Source organism: Calcarisporiella thermophila (genome assembly GCF_041956535.1).
Source record: "Calcarisporiella thermophila strain CBS 279.70 unplaced genomic scaffold VTP21scaffold_28, whole genome shotgun sequence".
NCBI classification, from domain to species: domain Eukaryota; kingdom Fungi; phylum Calcarisporiellomycota; class Calcarisporiellomycetes; order Calcarisporiellales; family Calcarisporiellaceae; genus Calcarisporiella; species Calcarisporiella thermophila.
In genome coordinates, this window is record NW_027192218.1 from 220913 (window position 1) to 240286 (window position 19374).

General features: G+C 37.9%; 11 protein-coding genes across 11 annotated transcripts; 6 read left to right on the forward strand and 5 right to left on the reverse strand.

The window, feature by feature from the left end:
- Positions 1-117: 117 nt before the first annotated feature.
- VTP21DRAFT_6657 (uncharacterized protein) lies at positions 118-1445 on the forward strand (the record flags this gene model as incomplete). The annotated part of the gene is made up of 7 exons (XM_069397311.1): positions 118-378; positions 438-677; positions 741-852; positions 914-994; positions 1051-1113; positions 1182-1280; positions 1345-1445. 7 exons carry the CDS (start codon positions 118-120, stop codon positions 1443-1445), a joined length of 957 nt encoding a protein of 318 aa, XP_069246807.1.
- A 191-nt stretch (positions 1446-1636) lies between these two features.
- Positions 1637-2798, forward strand: VTP21DRAFT_6658 (uncharacterized protein; the record flags this gene model as incomplete). Its single annotated transcript, XM_069397312.1, has 2 exons — positions 1637-1738; positions 1803-2798. The coding sequence occupies 2 exons, from the start codon at positions 1637-1639 to the stop codon at positions 2796-2798; spliced, it is 1098 nt and encodes a 365-aa protein (XP_069246808.1).
- Positions 2799-3076: 278 nt separating this feature from the next.
- On the reverse strand, positions 3077-4166 carry VTP21DRAFT_6659 (uncharacterized protein; the record flags this gene model as incomplete). Its single annotated transcript, XM_069397313.1, has 5 exons — positions 3077-3354; positions 3419-3537; positions 3593-3600; positions 3673-3856; positions 3919-4166. 5 exons carry the CDS (start codon positions 4164-4166, stop codon positions 3077-3079), a joined length of 837 nt encoding a protein of 278 aa, XP_069246809.1.
- Positions 4167-4359: 193 nt separating this feature from the next.
- Positions 4360-5070, forward strand: VTP21DRAFT_6660 (60S ribosomal protein uL5; the record flags this gene model as incomplete). Its single annotated transcript, XM_069397315.1, has 3 exons — positions 4360-4362; positions 4472-4978; positions 5044-5070. The coding sequence occupies 3 exons, from the start codon at positions 4360-4362 to the stop codon at positions 5068-5070; spliced, it is 537 nt and encodes a 178-aa protein (XP_069246810.1).
- Positions 5071-5274: 204 nt separating this feature from the next.
- VTP21DRAFT_6661 (uncharacterized protein) lies at positions 5275-9804 on the reverse strand (the record flags this gene model as incomplete). The annotated part of the gene is made up of 10 exons (XM_069397316.1): positions 5275-5796; positions 5867-6108; positions 6185-6494; positions 6565-8382; positions 8446-8646; positions 8709-8934; positions 8994-9136; positions 9193-9519; positions 9617-9702; positions 9762-9804. 10 exons carry the CDS (start codon positions 9802-9804, stop codon positions 5275-5277), a joined length of 3918 nt encoding a protein of 1305 aa, XP_069246811.1.
- Positions 9805-10605: 801 nt separating this feature from the next.
- Positions 10606-10827, reverse strand: VTP21DRAFT_6662 (uncharacterized protein; the record flags this gene model as incomplete). Its single annotated transcript, XM_069397317.1, has 1 exon — positions 10606-10827. The coding sequence occupies one exon, from the start codon at positions 10825-10827 to the stop codon at positions 10606-10608; it is 222 nt and encodes a 73-aa protein (XP_069246812.1).
- Positions 10828-11822: 995 nt separating this feature from the next.
- Positions 11823-12677, forward strand: VTP21DRAFT_6663 (uncharacterized protein; the record flags this gene model as incomplete). Its single annotated transcript, XM_069397318.1, has 4 exons — positions 11823-11891; positions 11956-12083; positions 12159-12303; positions 12369-12677. The coding sequence occupies 4 exons, from the start codon at positions 11823-11825 to the stop codon at positions 12675-12677; spliced, it is 651 nt and encodes a 216-aa protein (XP_069246813.1).
- A 188-nt stretch (positions 12678-12865) lies between these two features.
- VTP21DRAFT_6664 (uncharacterized protein) lies at positions 12866-14449 on the reverse strand (the record flags this gene model as incomplete). Its single annotated transcript, XM_069397319.1, has 7 exons — positions 12866-13157; positions 13233-13330; positions 13397-13516; positions 13585-13880; positions 13943-14039; positions 14100-14181; positions 14259-14449. The coding sequence occupies 7 exons, from the start codon at positions 14447-14449 to the stop codon at positions 12866-12868; spliced, it is 1176 nt and encodes a 391-aa protein (XP_069246814.1).
- Positions 14450-14824: 375 nt separating this feature from the next.
- On the forward strand, positions 14825-16558 carry VTP21DRAFT_6665 (uncharacterized protein; the record flags this gene model as incomplete). Its single annotated transcript, XM_069397320.1, has 4 exons — positions 14825-15067; positions 15144-16166; positions 16228-16342; positions 16404-16558. The coding sequence occupies 4 exons, from the start codon at positions 14825-14827 to the stop codon at positions 16556-16558; spliced, it is 1536 nt and encodes a 511-aa protein (XP_069246815.1).
- Positions 16559-16760: 202 nt separating this feature from the next.
- On the forward strand, positions 16761-17722 carry VTP21DRAFT_6666 (uncharacterized protein; the record flags this gene model as incomplete). Its single annotated transcript, XM_069397321.1, has 6 exons — positions 16761-16838; positions 16896-16975; positions 17037-17226; positions 17306-17445; positions 17509-17587; positions 17657-17722. 6 exons carry the CDS (start codon positions 16761-16763, stop codon positions 17720-17722), a joined length of 633 nt encoding a protein of 210 aa, XP_069246816.1.
- A 224-nt stretch (positions 17723-17946) lies between these two features.
- VTP21DRAFT_6667 (uncharacterized protein) lies at positions 17947-19196 on the reverse strand (the record flags this gene model as incomplete). The annotated part of the gene is made up of 5 exons (XM_069397322.1): positions 17947-18147; positions 18206-18263; positions 18325-18873; positions 18938-19059; positions 19113-19196. 5 exons carry the CDS (start codon positions 19194-19196, stop codon positions 17947-17949), a joined length of 1014 nt encoding a protein of 337 aa, XP_069246817.1.
- Positions 19197-19374: the final 178 nt, after the last annotated feature.

Consider the following 19374-nt stretch of genomic DNA (forward strand, 5'->3'; position numbering starts at 1 on the left):
TCTTAGACAAATGCTCACGATAAGTTTTCCAGTTACTCCGAATATCTCTACGCGTTTAAATGAAATACAAGCCACCCTATATTTCTCTAACGGGATTGCTGTTCAAATACTAGGTCCATGATGGCCGCTACTACATCTTTATCATACCCTATTCCAGCTTGGGTGGCCCTCGCTTCATGTTTTTTACTCACATGTTGTTTTGTTGGGGGGTTCTATTTATTCAAAGATTATCGCACTGGTGGCAAGCAGCAATTGTCTAAAGATAATCCTCGAGTAATTTTGCAACGTTTTAAAAGCATTGCATTAGTATGTGCATTATGTCCTTTATATGTATGCTGGATCCTCCGATTATATAACAAATTTTCGGTTGGAGAAAAGGTAAAATTAATTATCCGTCCATTCTTAATACTTTCAACTAACATACATTAAATGTATAGGCATTACATTCACAATTAGTATTGACCCTGCAGCTCATGGGATGCATTCCCATGAAATGGAATCCATTCACTATCTTTCTTGCATGTCTCTTGCCCCTGTTGTTAACTTTCATACTTTTTCTTGGCCCTTTATCCATTCTCTATTTCGAGGAGTATCTTCCATTTCAGCGACACTTTGTATTTTATCGCGACGTTGTAGAAACAATATCCAGCTTAATAGGTGTACGCAACTATATTGTGGTAGGTATAAAATTAAATGCACCTATATTATAAATATATATATTATTAGTATATAATATTTAGGGTCCGCTTTCTGAAGAATTCGTTTTTCGCGCAACGATGGTTCTTCTCTTATATAACGCTGGGTTCTCTCGATTAAGCATCGTTTTTGGTTTACCATGCTTCTTTGGCCTAGGCAAGATCTAGCTGATTTCTTTATTTTTAGAGAAAACGTCTAATTCACACTGCCACTATAGCCCATATACATCATGCATGGGAGTACTATAATAACAATGGGAAAAATCGACGGGCAATGATACAAGCATGCCTTAGAGCAGGTATGTTTTCCTTGAGAAAATTTATATGAAAATTATACTAAAGGGTACCCAAAAAGGCTTTCAATTTTTCTATACTACAGTTTTCGGCTGGTATTCAACTTTGTTATTCCTCAGGACAGGTAGCTATTTTAAGCTAAGAGATAAAGCAAAATTATTCTTGGAACTAATGGTTGTTTATCGAGAAAAGGCAGCATTCTTGCGCCTACTATCTGTCATATATTTTGCAATTGTATGGGATTCCCTGATTTTGCTGCAATAGGATATTACCCAACAAGAATTCGGATAAGTAAATATTTAATATCCCATTCCGCCCTTTTTAGAATATCTTATAAAACTCTTCTTTGTGTTAGTCATGATTGCAGCGTTTTTAACGGGGATATCATGTTTTATCTTTTTACTTATGCCCATGACGAATCCAAGTTTGTTTGGAGGATCAATATACTGGATATAGAGTGATAGAGGAATGTATTTAGTTTATAAATAAACTGCATCAAAAGAACTCATTTAGAGATTGTGGCTTCAATTTAGGCTGGCTGAGCGACTAACCAACCAATCAATTCCTCCCCATTTTACCTCTAATTTCTGGCCTATTCTGAACGAATTTTCTGGCGACTTGTCGCTTTTACCTGTTTCTTGATCAGCATGGACAAGCAACAGCCACCTCCTCCACCTCATACAGATCAGTTGTTTGCTGATGATATCAAACATCCTGAAAAAATATCGACCGATCCCATCTATAAGCAGGTGGATGTTCTTTATATGATGCATTGCTAAATGTTTTTTAATTTTAACTTTGCCTACGATTTAGGGATTCATTGAAGGCTTCGAAGAAGGGCGAAAAAATTCGCAGCTCTACGAAAAGGGTGTCCGTGTAGGGAAAGCGCAAGTACAGATGCTTGCAACTATGGAAGTGAAGAAAGATTTCGACCGCATAATTCAACGGCATATAGATGAAAAGCGAGCAATTGAATCACACTATAAGACAGAAATGGCAACTTTGAAAGAAAAGCTCGCTATGGTTGAACAGAAGTTATTGCGGAGGGAACAGGATTACATTCGTATGGAGTCAAATTATCTTGAAGATAAAAAGGCAATTCGAGCAACTGACGATGATCTTTCCACCATACGTGAGCAATTCAAGAAGTTAAAATATAGCATATCCCAAATGCTATTAGTTGCTGCGAGTAAATGCGATCGACAAGCAGCAACCGCATTTATCGGCGAGACATTTAAGGAGCTTATTCAATACAACCTCCAAAATCCTATGGAAATACCCTTTATATCTATGTTTATGGAAAAATATGTTATGACCTTTCTTATTGAAGAGTTCCTCATGGCACCGCTTCTACCTGGGTTAGAAATCAGCAACCCCTACTTCGAAGTGTACAATTGGTTATTACAACGTCAACCACAATGGGCAACCCGCTTACGGCAACAAATAACTGCAGCCGCTGTCCGAGATAAAGAGAGTCAGGAAAAGATGGCATCTGCTGCAGCAAGGGCAGCAGATGAACTTGCCGCAATCTTTATGCGAGTTTATCCAAGATGGTCTGACAATAACAATAAGCTTGGTGACATTACGAATATGACATTGCAGCTAAGTATCGCAATGAGAGGACAGGAAATTGAGATTCATCCTCTACCCATTAAGGAGGGACAGCAAGAATTCGACCCAGAGATTATGGAAATGGACGCAAAATCTCGAATGGATAGTGGTCGAGTCACATTCTGCATCTGCCCGCCTTTCATTGGAGGTGATGGTGACCATGGCTTTTTGGAAAAGGGAAAGGTATATCTCGGTTAAATAGAAAATTGGAGAGCATGGTAGATGCAGAAGAATTGGGTTAATGACAGAAGAATCAATTTTTTTTTATTTGGTATGCACACTTTCAAGTGCGTCATAGGTTATGAATTAAGCCTAATGTAACACTTATATATTTTTGCACAATTCTTATGGTGATTCTGTTTATCATTATTCTTTTCCCTTTAATTGGTTTTATTTCAACCTATTTTATTATAAATGTCAACAATCTTAACCCGAGTGCACGCTAACATATTAACTACTTGAGTAAATATGCCTGATTACTGAACATTTGCGGCACCGCTGGCTTCCCACGCAGAAATGATAAAGCGCACGACTTCATTAACACCTACGCCGTGCTTTATCTGTGTGAAGATAAAAGGTCCTCCTTGACGCATTTTGGTTGCATCTCGTGACATCACACTAAGATCAGCGCCCACTTGCTCGGCAAGATCAGTTTTGTTAATGATAAGCAAATCCGACTGGGTAATACCGGGTCCGCCTTTGCGAGGTATTTTATCGCCGCCCGATACATCGATAACATATATTATCAAATCAGCTATCAAAAAGCTTAAGGTCAAATATTTTTCCACATTCAAGATAACGGAAACGCAATAAGTTACCTAACTCTCTGCTGTAGTTGGCGGCTAAATTGTCGCCCCCCGACTCCACGAGAAGTATCTGGGTATTAAATTTCACGTGGAGAATTTCGAGAGCATTCAGGTTGGCAGATATATCCTCCCTAATAATAAAGATAAGTAGGATGAAGTAACAAAGATGACAAATCGCATATGTACCTGATAGCCTATAGATACCATACCAAATAAATATTAATCAACTTTGAAACTAAAGGGTAAAGTGTAAATATGAATCATACCGCGTGAGGACAGCTTCCAGTCTCTATTGCACATATTCTCTCGGAGGGAAGAGCCTCATTGCGTACTAAAAACTCAGTATCTTCCTTGGTGAAAATGTCATTGGTAACACATGCAATCGAATATTTGTCGCGTAATGCTTTACAGAGGGCCAGCATTAAAGCTGTCTTCCCTGAGCCAACGGGACTTCAAAAAAAAAAAAAATAAATTGCGTAGAATAAAAATTTTATATAGCTTATTAAAATTACCCTCCAATTCCAACGGTAAATGCACGCTCTGCCCAATTACGTTTATTAAATGAGGGAAGTGGTCTGCCCAAGAATGAGCCCGGATGGTCCATTTGCTCGTGCGTATGTCCATGAGAGTGGTCATGAACGTGGCCATGCGCGTGGGCATGTGCGAGGTCATGTAAGTGCGAATGATTATGCTCAAGAACTGCGTTTATAGTGTGGGTAGGATCTTCAAAACGACAGACATTTTTCGCGTCCGACTCCATTTTCAAGCAATGTTGCAACCTCAAAATTTTACGTCTTTTTAATAAAACTAAAATCAAAAAAATGGCCACCTTTATATTAAAATTCAACACTTGTGACGTCACCATTCAGTAGCGGATTGACGATAACTTGAGAAATGAGATGTAACGAGGGTTTTTCTTCCTCTTTGACCGGCTTTTCTTCGAGATAGATATCATGGTAAGCATAAGTTACGGAGTGTAGTAGATGGATGGATAGATGGATGGATGAAAGATATATGTTAATGTTGATGAAATGTTGATTTTAAAATTTTATTCCAACATTGAAGAGCGCCGACGACAAGAAGACCGCCACCAATCCGATGAAGGAGCTGCGGATCGAAAAGCTCGTTCTCAACATCTGTGTCGGCGAGTCCGGTGACCGTCTGACCCGTGCTGCTAAGGTGCTCGAGCAACTTACCGGCCAGCAACCCGTCTACTCCAAGGCCCGTTATACTGTGCGTACATTTGGTATTCGTCGTAACGAAAAGATTGCCGTACACGTCACTGTTCGAGGACCCAAAGCAGAGGAGATCCTTGAACGTGGACTTAAAGTGAAGGAGTATGAACTTCGCAACCGCAACTTCTCCGGCACTGGCAATTTTGGATTTGGTATCCAAGAACACATTGATTTAGGAATTAAGTATGATCCTTCCATTGGTATCTACGGTATGGACTTTTACGTCGTCATGGGTCGCCCTGGCCTCCGTGTTAGTCGCCGTAAACGTTGTGTGCAAAAGATCGGATTCCAGCATCGCGTTACCAAGGATGAGACCATCAAATGGTTCAAACAGAGGGTAAAAATATATTTTCACCTATCAACCGGTAAACTATCTAACCAATATTTTATTTTCCCCTCCAGTTCGATGGTATCGTTTTAAACAAGTAAATATACTTGTGCTTATTCCCAATGAGCAATAAATTTTTTTTTATTTTTTCTCCTCACTTTTGATAAAGTGTTTTCCCAGTTTTGAACACTGGATAATGTTTAGGATATGATTTATTTTAAGGAAAAACTTTAAAATACTGAAGCAAGCATAAAATAGTATTAAGGGATCCTTGGTAATTATGTGAATTAAAGTAGCATATAAATTTACCGCGTGTTCTTTGAAAAATAATGGTTTAAGAGACCTCGAAGCCGAGCGTCCAAGTCCACCAAATGCATGAACAAAGAATCACCAACAGAATGATAGATCGCCACCAATGTATCAACAGCCTCTTTCCTAATCAGCACTTCTTTTCGCTGAAGACCTTTCAAACACAGAGGAACTAGCCTGCTAAGCATCTTGTCTAGCTGACCTGACTCAAGGCGCCTGATTACCCGAGTAAGAAAATTAAAGCATGCTGGTACAGTTGGAGAAATGACCTCTTCATTTATATTTCCAAAACACGCTTCCAGATGTGGAACAACAGCATCTATTGCCACAGTAGGTTGCACTACCTCGGATAACTCGAGAAGAGACATGTCAGCAGCCCCACGCAGCTCTCTTGAGCTATCAGCTGTACATTCCAAAAGTGCTGGTAATATTATGGAAACTCGCTCACAAAAATATACAGTTTGCTTTTCGAGCAATTGACGAATCACGGCTAATGCATCTTCCTTGAGTTTTATAGGCTGCAGTCATATAGGTAGCCTATTAAGTTAGAAGTCTCTAAGAATAGTATAAAAACTTATATAAAAATACCTGAGTACTGCATAGAAATTCAGATAAAGTCTCCAGCAAAACTTGAAATTTGACACCTCCTTCCCACACTGCTTCACCCTCAAGCAATTGATCTGCAGCCACTTTGGTGTCTTTTGATAGTCGCACCAACTTGCGGAAAAGATGTGAATCAACTTCACCGTTTTTAAGTCTTGAGATGAGAACATCCAATAGAACGCTTTTTTCCTGAGTTCCAGTAGGTGATGGGGAAACTGCATTGGTACCTAATTCAGTAAAAAATTGGGGTGTTCTTAAATCAGTTTAATGAGAATTATTGTGTACTGCATAGATGTACATTACTTTGTATTAACCGAGGCTCACCCTTCGATATTTCTAAATAGCCACCATCTTTTCCGTAGGTATCTTGAGAAGATGGAGAAGCACAGGTATTAATATTGGGTGTCATGATTTTCGAAGGAGTTGGGATAATATTGTCATTGCTATGGTTAATATCTGTTGAATCTGAAAGTTTTCTCGGAACAGTAGGCGTAGAGAAAATCCTTTGTTCTAACGAGCGACGACTAGGTGTAGCCGCGGGAGTTGAGCTGCCAACGGGGATTTGCCAGCCACCTAACATAGAATCATCAAGCTCCATATTCGGCAACTGCTCCTAAAAGTATCCCAGTATATTAGCAAAATTTTCACAGGATATGGCGACAAATTACAAGTACTCTGCCTACCTTATTCAAATCATCTATCTGATCCCCCTCGATCAGGTGACGTTCTAACGCAAAACAAGATATATCTCCAGCATTGGCTTTTCCTGATGTCATATCCTCGCAGGTGAAATCTCCAGTGGTTTTTATATCGGTCCCATGGGGAATATTGGGGTTTTCATTATAATGGCCAAATTCGTTCTCTCCAATAGCCTTTTCAACTTTCGAAACCATAATTGCATCAAAGGTGAGTAAAATTTCGTTGAAAAAATCTGGTTGCAATTCGCGAAGTCCACGTAGCACACGAATAAGTTGCTGTAGAGATTGCGGTGAAGCCTTTGGTAGAGCAAGGACCAGGCGGTTCATATATTTTTTGAAATTCTGAGGATCTGAAAAATAGTTCACTTCTCCGCTTAGCCCTCCATAACAATACTGCTCTACTATATCAGCCATCCATTCGAGTAATCCTCTCGACACTTTACGACGCTGTGCAGAAGTTAATACTTGCTCTTTCTTATTTCGGTCTACCATAGAGGTATCAAGTCTCCCCCGAGGTGGCATACCTCCTAAACCTCCTACCGTCAATAATGTATTCAGAAGTTCTTCACAAGCACATGCGCGTCTTTCTTCGCTCTGTTCGAATTCGTCCCGTACGAAAATCAGACCAGATTTTGCTAACGCTGAAATTGCTGCATCTTCTGCGGTATTTCCATCCTCTGTAGCAATCGTCAAAAGGCGAGGAATAAGCTGCTGAAATGATGCAAATTCAACCAAAAAACGAAGTATTGGAGGGGAAAATAGTGGTTCAACTACTGCAAGTTTATCTCCATCCGCCATTAATTCTACTAAGCTTGACGCAAGACCCACTAAATCAACATCTTGAAGCTGCCCAATGGATAATATTGCATTACGCAAATCCATTGGTTTTTCAACGATCTGTAGATTTTCAATGATCTTGGCGAGTTGCTGAATGCCCTCACTACGAATTAGCGTATTTGGATTTTGGATTTTGGAGATTATGCTCTGCTGTCGTGGCCTAAGAGTAGATGGAGACGAAATGCGCCTTGGAGAATAGGGTGCGACTTTCCGAGGAGATGCGTGAGGAGAGTGTTCTTGCGGGGTAGGAGATCTTGATCTAGACAACCCAGGTGACGAATTACCAGACATTGGCGGAGTCAAGGCCACAGAGTTTTCCTGCTGTTGCTTCGGGGAGTTTATTGATGCTGTCGCTAAACGCTTGGGAATACTGCTTAATTTCCCTCCCGATGAACTCTGCTGTGTTTTATCACCGATAGGAGCCTGTGTGCCAAATGCAGACATACCATCTTTTGGCTTGCTTTTCATAACAAGCTTGTTTGAGCTCATGTCCAAACCCTTGAGCATTTGCTCTCCTTGATCACGCCATACTTCCCATATCATCCAGAATACTTCTCGCGTAACCTCACGTACTTTCGGATTAGCATCACCGAGACCTTTTTTCACGCATTTTTCAAGGAGCTCGAGACCTCCGCTTCTCTCAATTTGACCGGCATCTTGTTGACCATGAGTAGCGAGGACAACTCTAATGAACTGCATTGCATAAAGTCGCGTCTGTTGACTTTTGTCTCCCATTGCTACCCAAAGCTGCTGGATAGATTTAAAATGGTATGAAGTCGAGCGAAGAAGTGTGATAGCAGCATTTGCACCCGCTTGAGCCACAATCTTTTTTGTAAGAGAGGTGAGTTTAAGTAAATTAGAGAGAATGTGTTCTTGAAATGGATCAAGTGCAGTGCCCAGGTTCGTGGCAAGATCAATGAAAAGGCGGGTAGTAGCGACAGATAAAGTGGTTCTCAAACTATGTAGCTATTAGATCATCAGTCAAATCTAACTGTTTTTAATTAGTAGTTTATTAAGCTTATTTCATACCAAGCCGGTAAATCCCTCCATCACAGCCTTCAGTCCCTGCAAAAAAGTGTCGGGAAAGCTTGAATAGGCATTTCCAATAACAAGTGCACGTAAATGATGAACGTGTTTCTCGCGAATGCTCCAATTATGCTCCGTTTCCTTCCCCTTCAAATCAGAGACCATTTTTGAGAACTCCGTTTCAAGCTCTTTTGAGGTATTAACCTATACAAATATAAATGAGAAAGGATTATATAATTCTCATTTGATTGAGAGTATGCCCATACATAGATTGGAGAAATGTTTGATGCAATCGAATCTGCTCCATCATCTCCCCCGGAATTTAATACAGCAACATTGGCAATATCTGAATCAGCCGCTCGATCTGATATAGCGTCAGCCTCGATTTGATAAGAATTCACTTTCTCCATGATACTTTCTGCGATTGTTTGACGTATTTTTGACTTTTCTAGCTGCCTCTTTAGATCGTATTTTGCGTGCGATGGAGCAGTACTACAACCAAAATTGGCAGTTAGCACTAGTCCAAAGATTATATTCGAAGAATCTCTCACATAAACATTGACAAAATAGCATCTTTGCTGACTTCTCGAACTGCCCCGTCGGGATCTTCGAGCAAATCGACCAAATGTGGCATCCACGGACGCAGCGGGAATTCCGCATAATCTCTAAAAAGCCCAACCAAGAGAAGGCAAATCTGAAAGCAAAATTAGAAAACAGATTACACAATTATAAAGAGTATATGATACTAACCTGCTCGCGAACCTTGGAAGTTTTATGTCCAAACCCATGCTCTCTAATATTTTTATCTATTATAGAAGTGGAGCGAGATTTGGCGACTTTGTGCCACACATCCTGGAGGGCTTGTGAAGCAAGAACACGCGCGCGAGATTTACTGTCTCCTAATCTGTCAATTAAAATGGGAACGCAGTGTGACAGGGTCTGATCAAGTTTTGAAGGAAAATATTCGGACTGGACACTAATCAAATGAACAATTAAGCTAAGTGATGCAGTATATATCGCCATCTGTGAGGATTTCAGATATTTTTCAAGCTCTGCGATCAGCAGGTCGAAGGATTGCTATAATCACCGTTGGAATTAGACAAACGAGTTAATATAAAGTTTACAACGCGTATATGAATGTAATAAAGTGAAATTTTATGATATTATTTACAACCTCGTCTAAAGTGCTGTAATTTTCTTCGTTCCATTGGGAAAAAATTTGTTCAAGATGTAATAAAATCTCGTGTCGCCTCTCGGAATCTAAATGTAATCAAATGAGAATTGTGAATGGTAAATTCAAAATAAGAAAATAGATTTACCTATATTACTCTGCAGAAGAGTAACTGCCTGAACGTAGTCCATTTGTCTTGCTGAACTACACAAATTCTTTGCGATTGCTTCTCTGCGATTCAACAAAAAAACCACTCTTTACTAAATATTCAATTTGATTGGCTATTTGGGGGCTGAAACGTTACTATATATTTTAGATATTCTTTCAAAGACAATATAAAACAAATCGAAAACCCACTTGAGAGAATGAGATTATTTGTCGAACTAGACACTTTCTAATATGCTAGCATAATTCACTCGACTTTCAAGAGTAAGCAAGTATTAAGTTTCTACTTGATCCTCCTCTATATTATTATCGTTCGACAGTCATATATTAGTCAAAAAACGCAACATATCTAATTATGATCGCTATTCTAAATACGAAAGCACGGTAATAAAGCCCATCATAAGCATTGCAATACTTGGTCAGTATGACAAATAAAGTGAATAAATATATATTCAATTCTTGTAGGTTGGCTATTAAAAAATCTATTACTAATATGTGTTCCTATGATTTTACATTTAGAGTTATGAAGAAATATAATTATGCTCTCCTATATTATTATGATCTTTCTTACTCCAGGGCTACTATCTTATCAATACAAGAAAATTCGAAATATATATCAACACGTATATTTATTCTATACGAGAAACTAAAGGGGCTAGATAATACTTTAATTATTAGAGATATATTCAATTTAACCAATGGAAAATGGTTCATAAATTCAAGATTTATCTGTTTATAAACATTTAATAATAAGTCATCTCATTCTAAAGTGAGTGGACTAGGAAGAAAGAAATTATCTCAAAAATATTATCTCTATCTACAACCGCCTACACTTTAAAACCAAATGATCTCATGCATTCCTTGTGAGCTTCAATTAAATCTCGACACGATTCCTCAGAATTAAATAACATGCATTCGTCCCGAGCTTTTTTTGTCTCTGGGCAAGCGCAACATGGCTTTGGGCGAGGTTGATCCTTTAACTCCGTTGTAGCATTAGCACTAGGATTCATTTCTATGGCAGAGGAAGGAAGAGAAACACTGCTAGACATAGTTACTACGTATGTTTTGATATATTACAAAGTTTTCATGTACAATGATCTGGAGGGAATATATTTAAGTGAAGTTTGCGACTTTATTTATAATATATACCAGTCACAACTAATTATCCGAAAAAAATTCCAGATATATGGAGGTATATGAGTAGAATAATCAGCTAATCTTATACAGCAAGACATATGAGATACACCAAAGTTTACAAAATTAACTATTATCAAGTGATAGTTCCTATTTCATTAACCATTGTAATTCGACACTTGTAATGTGTCTCTTTAGGATTAATTGGAAAATACGATTCCGAGTTAAAAAAAAATTCCCTTCAATGAAAATTATAAAAATTAGAAAATTTAAAAAATTATTAAAATTTCAAAATTTATTTTATTTGTTTCTTTTTTATTTTTTATTTTTTTTCAATTTTGATAGGATGCTTTTTGCATTCACTAATAAGCATTTTGAAATTAGTAGACAACCTCTAATAAGCCCTTCCCTCAATAAAATCTTTTAACATCACGATGATCTTGAATTTCACCCTCATAATAGATTATATCGCTCAAGATCTTTTGAATGGATATAAGGAAAAATTGAGAATTATTTCCAATCAAAGTAGATTGCCATTCCGTAGAGGGTTATTGGCTTTTCAATAGGGTTGAGAAATGTACAAATTACTTTTCCTTGTACTAATATTCCCACCATTTTAATATATATCAGCAAACAAACTTGGAGAATTAGGGTTTTTATTTTCACTCGTACAAACTATGAGGGTGAATGGGTTTGATTCTATAAAAGAAATACTCAAGTGTTGGGATATTTTGTTTAACATTAACGTCGCACAAATTTCCAAGTTCCGAAATGATCGCGAAATTTATATTTACGGGCATTTCACCCTTTTTCCTCTTGCAACAACTTCTTTTGAATAGATTTTTAATCAGTATTTTACTCGACTTTCCCCTAACTTGGTGTACGCTTTACAATCTTTTCATCCAGTTTAATGATGCAATTCATTTTCTTTTACATAATATTTACTGCACTGCTCGCAAGAGCGGATCTTCCTGTCGCGGTAACCACAAGTTTAATATCTGGTTGTACTCCACAAGACCTCTTATACGAATCATATTGTTTAGGTCACAGATCCTTGGGGAAGTACTGTATGGGAGGCGGGAAAATCCGCTAGTGTGCTATGGACAGTCAATGGAGAAGCAAAGAATCCCGTTGAAATCGCTCTTATGACTGGTGTTCCTACTAGCGCAACGTATGAAGTTATATTTTATATTCCATTAACTGGTGAAAAGTGTAAACCTATAATTATAACACTATTTGTCTATAGAGTTTCCTATATTTTGGCCGACAGTCTAGATATATCAGAGAAAAAATTTGATGTGCTTCGAGTGCCAGATCTCCCCACTCGTCAAGACTATTTTGTTCGAATCGGAAATGCTCAAGAGGGTTATTCATATTCGCATAATTTTGTAGTAGGTTTTCAATATGCATATTATCAAGCTTTTAGTTCTTTTCTCATTTTATTTCTTTTTGTTAGCTGAAGGGAAGTGGCGAAGATTTAGCTGACACATCGAATGGACTTTTACCCCAAGAATTTAATTACACTTCGACTGCCCCCGTTGCGACATCCTCTTCTACAACTTTCCCTGTGGCAAATGTCTCTTCTATTACTTCCCGCCCTGCCACCAATTCATCTGCCTTTCCTTCTGCAACCGGCCTGGTGCCGTCCAGCATTGTATCTCCTAGTAGTTCCGTTTCTACTTTAAGTAAAAGCATTGCTAGCAGGCAGCGTAATTTTGCGTCTCTAATAATCATCAGTGCTTTCATGGCTTTTATGCTGGTTTAAATTTTCGTGTTTTTATTCCGTAGGGATGTTTGTTAAGGATTTTTTATACCTAGGATAGATTTGGTCATAAGGATAATGATATTTATAACCAATATAGAAATTAAAAGTTTAATTTCCGTTAAAATAATGAAAATGAGATATAAAAGTCAATAGGCAAAATAAAGTTATGGTAAAAAGAATAAAAAAGTCTATTTCTTTCCGTTAATAGTGCCCACAGCACGGCTAGAATAAGGCGAGTTCGAGAAAATAAATTTCTCCAGTTGTCCCATAGCTTCTTTTGGGTCTTGTGAAAAATGTTGAAGCTTAAACTTATAATCATCGTGATGTTTGTCAAAATAAAAGAAACGAGGTTCCCAGTCAATATCTTCAGATTCCCTTATACGTGCCTCTTTGCGCTGTCTCTCCTCAATAGTTGTCTTTTCATCTGTTGCAAGATCAATATCTCGGCTAAGCAATGCTTTGGTAACCTTTGACCAGAGTCTATGTGTCATGCAAAAGCATTAATGAACTATTATTAGTTGCAAATAATAGCAATAAAATTGAATTGAAAATTACTTTCTAGATTCCCGTTCCTCCTGGTCAGCTTCAGGGGCTACAATCTTGGGTTGAACCTTGTGGTCATGGACATTCACAAGAAGTTTGTTATCGTTTGACTATATATTTTTGTTGAGCTGTTAATTAGGAAATCGTCCAAAGTACGACTAGATACAAACATATACCTTATATTTTCTAATAAACATCGAATCAGACCAGGTGCCAGATATTTCATAGAGTGTTTCTCCAGTTGATTCTCTCTTAATTTTCCCAATTATAGTATTGTAAGTCCCTGAGAAAAATCCCTGAAAGAAGTGCAAGATATAAGCAGATTGCATCATTTTTTAATAGATTAATAAATGTTAAAATCGACCTTAGTTTTAAAATCGATTTCACAAACTAGGTCACTCTTAGTGCAGCGAACTATTGATTGATCACCAAGTTCGAGAACCATTGTGCCAAAAAGAATACCACGTGCATACATATTTGGCATTTTGATTTCATACTCCTCATTTGGATGGCTAAGGAATTGAATCCTTGAGATTCCATCAACGATTGTAGCCGCGCTGTTACCAAGAAACTTGCTTTTTGGGCGGAAATCGCCACGGATCACCAAGTTATTAGCAAAGCTTGCATAATAATATGCAGAAATAGGGGGGTGGTGAGACACTATCGAGAAAAATAATTAAAAATGAAAATTATTAAGAGCTGTGGAGTTGAAGCATTCCAACCTTGTTCTGCGAAGTATATCCCTTCGCTACCATCATTGTATTTATACCGGCAGCGGAATATTTCACCGAGTACGGGATTGTATGGCTTCTTCACGCCCTATATATAAAGAACTATTGTCTTCAGAAACGAATGGACTTGCTAATATTTTATGCTGACCTTTGGCTTTATATGCCAACCACTTAGGTAATAGCGCACCACATCAATAAATCTTTCTAACGGATCATTTTTTGTCGATGTTCTGTTATCATAAATTATTCACGTGTAAATAACAGTAACAATAGATATCAAATTTTATAGAGGCGAAAGTAAACTCACTTTAATATCAGCTCTGGGTGGCTCATAAAATCTGATATTCGTTCAAGCATACTCCGTGGTTCCAGTACGAATGTAGGAAGCGTTACCCGATGTAAGTCCATTCCAAGACGTAGCTGGGAAATCAAGCCTAGTAAAATACTCCGTGGCTTTTCATCAAGAACTTCCGTGCATTCACTGTTATTTTCCGCCATCTCGACTTCCAATATTTTTAAGTAGCAATGGGGTAATAATTAAAAACGATATTTTAATATATTACATATAATATGTATATATATATATTCATATATGGATTTTGTGCGAAAAACAATACAAATACGCCTTCACAAAATGATTTGAAGTGGAGAAAAGGAAAAAATACGCGTTTAAAAGAAATATGAGAGCGAGCAATTGAGAAAGATAAGAGAGGAAAAAGTGAAAAAAAAATGTTCTAATGATATAGAGAATTAAGTATTCACCCCAATTTTACCCTTGACAAGATTCATATATGTCGTCATATTATTACGTCATTAACGCAAAATACCTTTTCCTAAATTTTAACACCTTGGAGTTTTGGTGATCTATATAACATGTCACAGCCTCCACAACCAAATGAACTTCAACTTCCACAATCTTCACTAGGATCTGCGACTGGGCTCAATCTTCAATCTGGTGTTACATTTCCAGCAAACACTCTTCTTACATCACAACCTGCGACTCATTCAACAGAAGATCACTCTTCACTTACTGCTACCTCCCAAGCGTCATCTATCACTCCCACACCATTAACAAAATCTAACTCTCAAAAAGGTAAACGTGGGCCAAAACCAAAGGTTAGTGGTCAACAATTATAATAGTGATCTTTAAACGCAGGCAATTATAATTTGTTAACGCTGCCTTTTTCAATAGACACAGCCAGGCACATCAAATAATAACAATAATAATAATACACCACTCCAGCAGCAATTAAATTTGCAAGCTTTATTACAGCAAAGGCAGCAGCTCCAACAACTTGCTCAGGCAGCCGGATTATCCACACCTCAAGGTCAAGCTTTCGCGCGCCAAGCACTAGCAATTAACTCATCTATAGGTATTCAGCAATTTAATACACCCATGGATAATTCAACACAACAACAGCAGCAGCAGCAGCAGCAGTCACAACAACAGCAGCAGCAGCAACAGCAGCAGCAACAACAGCAACAGATGGCTCTCTCCCTTATTCAGCGGCAGCTTGAGGCTATAAGAACTCGTATTTTACAAATTCAAGAAAGTTTAGCACGTACTGATATATCTCAACAAGAACGAGATAAATTGCAACAGCAAGAACAAGAACTTTTCCAGCAATTTAAATTGTTTCAACTCGTTGTTACGAACACTGCTGCAGCACAACGGCAACAGCAGGCAACTCCAGCTGGCGCTACTAATTCTGCGGGACAATCAGTTATTTCATCCTCAGCTGCTTCACCTGCCGCATCCTCTGTTGCTGCAGCCATTCTCCAACAAAATCCTCAGCTTCTCTCACAGCAGCATCAACAATCACACCAAACCTTGTCACAACAGAACCAAAATCAACACAGAGCTTATGGTGCTGCAGCGCTTTCGAACACAGCCGATACTACTGCGAATTCGATGCAAAAGAGTAATATGAATTTATTGCAGCGTAAAGCAGGCGCTTCCTTAGCTGTTCAAAATGTGACGAAGCCCGCAATCGTATCACCCAAACCTCCTATAGCCCAGCCAGCTATTACAAAGCCTCTTTCAAAGCCCATGCTTGCCGGGACAAATATTACTGGTATAACGAACCCATCAACTTCAATGAAACCACCAGGATTAGATATGGAAGGGGGAACCGAGCTGCTTGGAAAACGAAAAATCCAGGAGCTAGTAAGCCAGATCGATCCTAATGAAAGGCTGGAACCCGTAGTTGAAGACGTAAATATCAATGTCATTATTATTCTAGAATATATTTTATTTATTATATTATTTTTAATAGATTCTCCTGGAGCTGGCTGATGAATTTATAGAGTCGGTAACCTCATTTGCATGTCGTCTTGCCAAACACCGTAAATCAAATACTCTAGAAGTTAAGGATTTACAACTGCATCTAGGTAGAGCACTTAACTTTGATTACGTTTTTATAATTTTCTCAATATATCATACCGCCTATAGAGCGTAATTGGAATATTCGTATTCCTGGCTTTGCATCTGATGAGATAAGATCTGTTCGGAAATCAAACGTAGTACCAGCGCACCAGCTTAAAACGCAAGCCGTTAGCTCTGCTAAGACAGCCAGCTCTACCAGCGCGAGACACAATGTTAAATAGCCTTAATTTTTAAAGTTTTCTTAAACCATTTGTTGCAGCTTAATTTGATTATATTTTTCCAACTGGCGAAATGATTTGTAAACTTGTATCTTAAAACATGATTCTTCAAGACACCCTAAGTTGACTGCGCCTCTGTTTACTAAGAGAAATTAATTTCAGTTGATATTTGTTTTCGAACATTAAAATTTATTGAAGTGCGAAAATGGAGGGCGATTTCGCTAGGGAAACAGTGCGCCTTTGGCGTGTATATCGTACAATTCACCAGCTTGTTCATGATCGAGTAAGTTCTCGATTGGTATAGCGATCACTTCAAATTGCTTGATATAGTTTTTTCTAGGGCTACCTAGTTAGTCAATCAGAATTAGATATGGATCTCGACAGTTTCAAAATGCAGTTTGCTCGCAATGGTGAAGTCGAGTAAAGTATCTTCTACATCTCTAAATCTTTAAATATACTAACACGATCAATATCATTATAGCCGAGATTCTTTAACATTTTTAGTTCAGAAAAAGGATGATCCGGTTAAAAATCAACTCCTAGTATTCTTTCCAAAAGATAAATCAGTTGGCGTCCGCCCTATTCGTAAATACATTGAAAGAATGCTCTCGCAAAACATACCCAAAGGAATTATTATTTATCAACAGAATTTGACACCATCTGCGACCAGGGTAAGATTATTATACTTAATTCACAAGCTATCACTTTAATTACTCATTTTATATTTACTATTACCTGAATGAATTCTAGGCTATGAACACTCTGGGAAGCAAATATGATCTCGAATCATTCGCTGAGGCCGAATTACTTGTTAATATTACTGAACACACACTTGTACCAAAGCACATCGTTCTTACTGCGGAGGAGAAGAGATTACTTCTCGAGCGATAGTAAAATTAAATATTTAGTCTTAGAGGTGATATTAAAGCTAAACATTTACTTCATTAAAATAGTCGTTTGAAGGAAACTCAACTTCCTCGAATCCAACTAATCGATCCAGTAGCTCGCTATTATGGGTTGCAACGAGGGCAGGTAGAGTATTTATATTCAATATATTAAATGGCTTTCAAAATGACTTATTATTGCGATCTTATGTTACAGGTGGTTAAAATCATGCGTCCCTCAGAAACCAGTGGTCGCTATGTGAGCTACAGGCTTTGCTACTGAAGAAATTGCTAGAAATAATTATTATTCCAGTTGAACAATATATTCATTTTTTTTTTCATCCTGTTTTCGTCTGTATTTTCCCTAATTTTATTAAAAAAAATTATCAAATGGGTTCCACAATAATGCCTTTTCCTTTTGTTGTTCGTAAAATTATTATTGTTTATTTGTTGCATAAGACAAAGTGGTAAGGGATCTTCTATATAACAGTCAATGAATGGAAATACTTAGAGTACATATGATCCAGAAAAAAGATAGATAAGCGTCTCAAATACGATAGTATGTTTTGTGAGTTCCTCCGAAAAAAATGACATGTGGCCTTGAATGGGATCTTTGGCATTAGAGATAACGGCAGTGAAATGGTGTATCACATTAGAGGGTGGGAGTTGAATAAAGTGTCTGGGCCCAGTGGTAATGTTTATCGGTAGCTGTATTCAAGTATCAGAGTTAGTAAAGTTTGTGTAAGGCATGAAAATTCCAACTCACCTCACAGAAGAAATTATGAAAAACGAACTCTTGTTCTGTGTTTAATAAAAAATCAATTCTAATACAGAAATTATTTAAATGAATAAGCAACAAGAGGAAAATTTTTAAGTGCGTGTTACCTTTGCTTGAGCTCTATTTCGTTGCCCAATGTCTTAATAAATAGTAAATGATTCATCGCCCAGTCCATATAGGTCTTAACCTTTTCACGGTGCACATAGGCTGCGCCAGCAGCAGCACCCAAAGCAGCGACTGCCCCAACTCCCATTGCAATTGTGCTCCATTTGGATACACCAGGTGACTTTTTAGCAGCAACTGCTGTAGCTTGTGTTGTTGCTACCAAGCCAAGTGAAGTTGAGGAACTTGATGTCGCTGTTCCTTTTGATAGCACATCAGGAACAAGTGAAGAAATAGTTGAGAACGTTTTAGTGAAACTACGACTAATATTATTAGCTGAATCCCACGCAGTATTCATAATATTTGGGTCAAGACCGAAAAATGGTGAGTCGAATGCAATGAGAGCGGCAACATATATAGGACTGCAAATCTCGCGTAGCTTGATGATTGATTCCGCACCAAGAATTCCTCCCATTGAGTGACCGCAGATCACATAAGCTAGTGAAGTTTCAGGTAACTTTTTCCTTATTACACTATCATATTCATTGAGCCATCTAATAGAGAACGTAGATTGATAATGGGTGATATATCTAAATAGGATTAATTAATTTAACCTACTGTAAAAACTTTGATGTGGCCGCATCCAAGTTTTCCATATCGTAAGAAGGATATACGCTCCACTCTATGCCCGATTTCACACCTCCTTGATGTAATGCATTCGCGAGGGATGATGGAAAATCCTACGGGAAATTATTCAATACAAATGTAAAAGCGTTGTTTAAGACCATCCAACCTTAAATGTCCGATCTGATCCACGAAATCCGTGTAAATAAATAAAAATTAGATGGTGCTGATCAGTGAGATGTAAATGCTTCATAGCTGTATTTGAATGGAGAGAAATCAAAGGATAATATGAATGTAGAGCGATTCGGAAGCTTCAAATTATGCCTGTGACTGTTTTTCTATATAACTTTAATAACCTCTCCTGGTATTAAAGTGAAATTAACGTTATGAAAAAAAGAAATGGAAATGAGTATATAAAACTTAACGATATC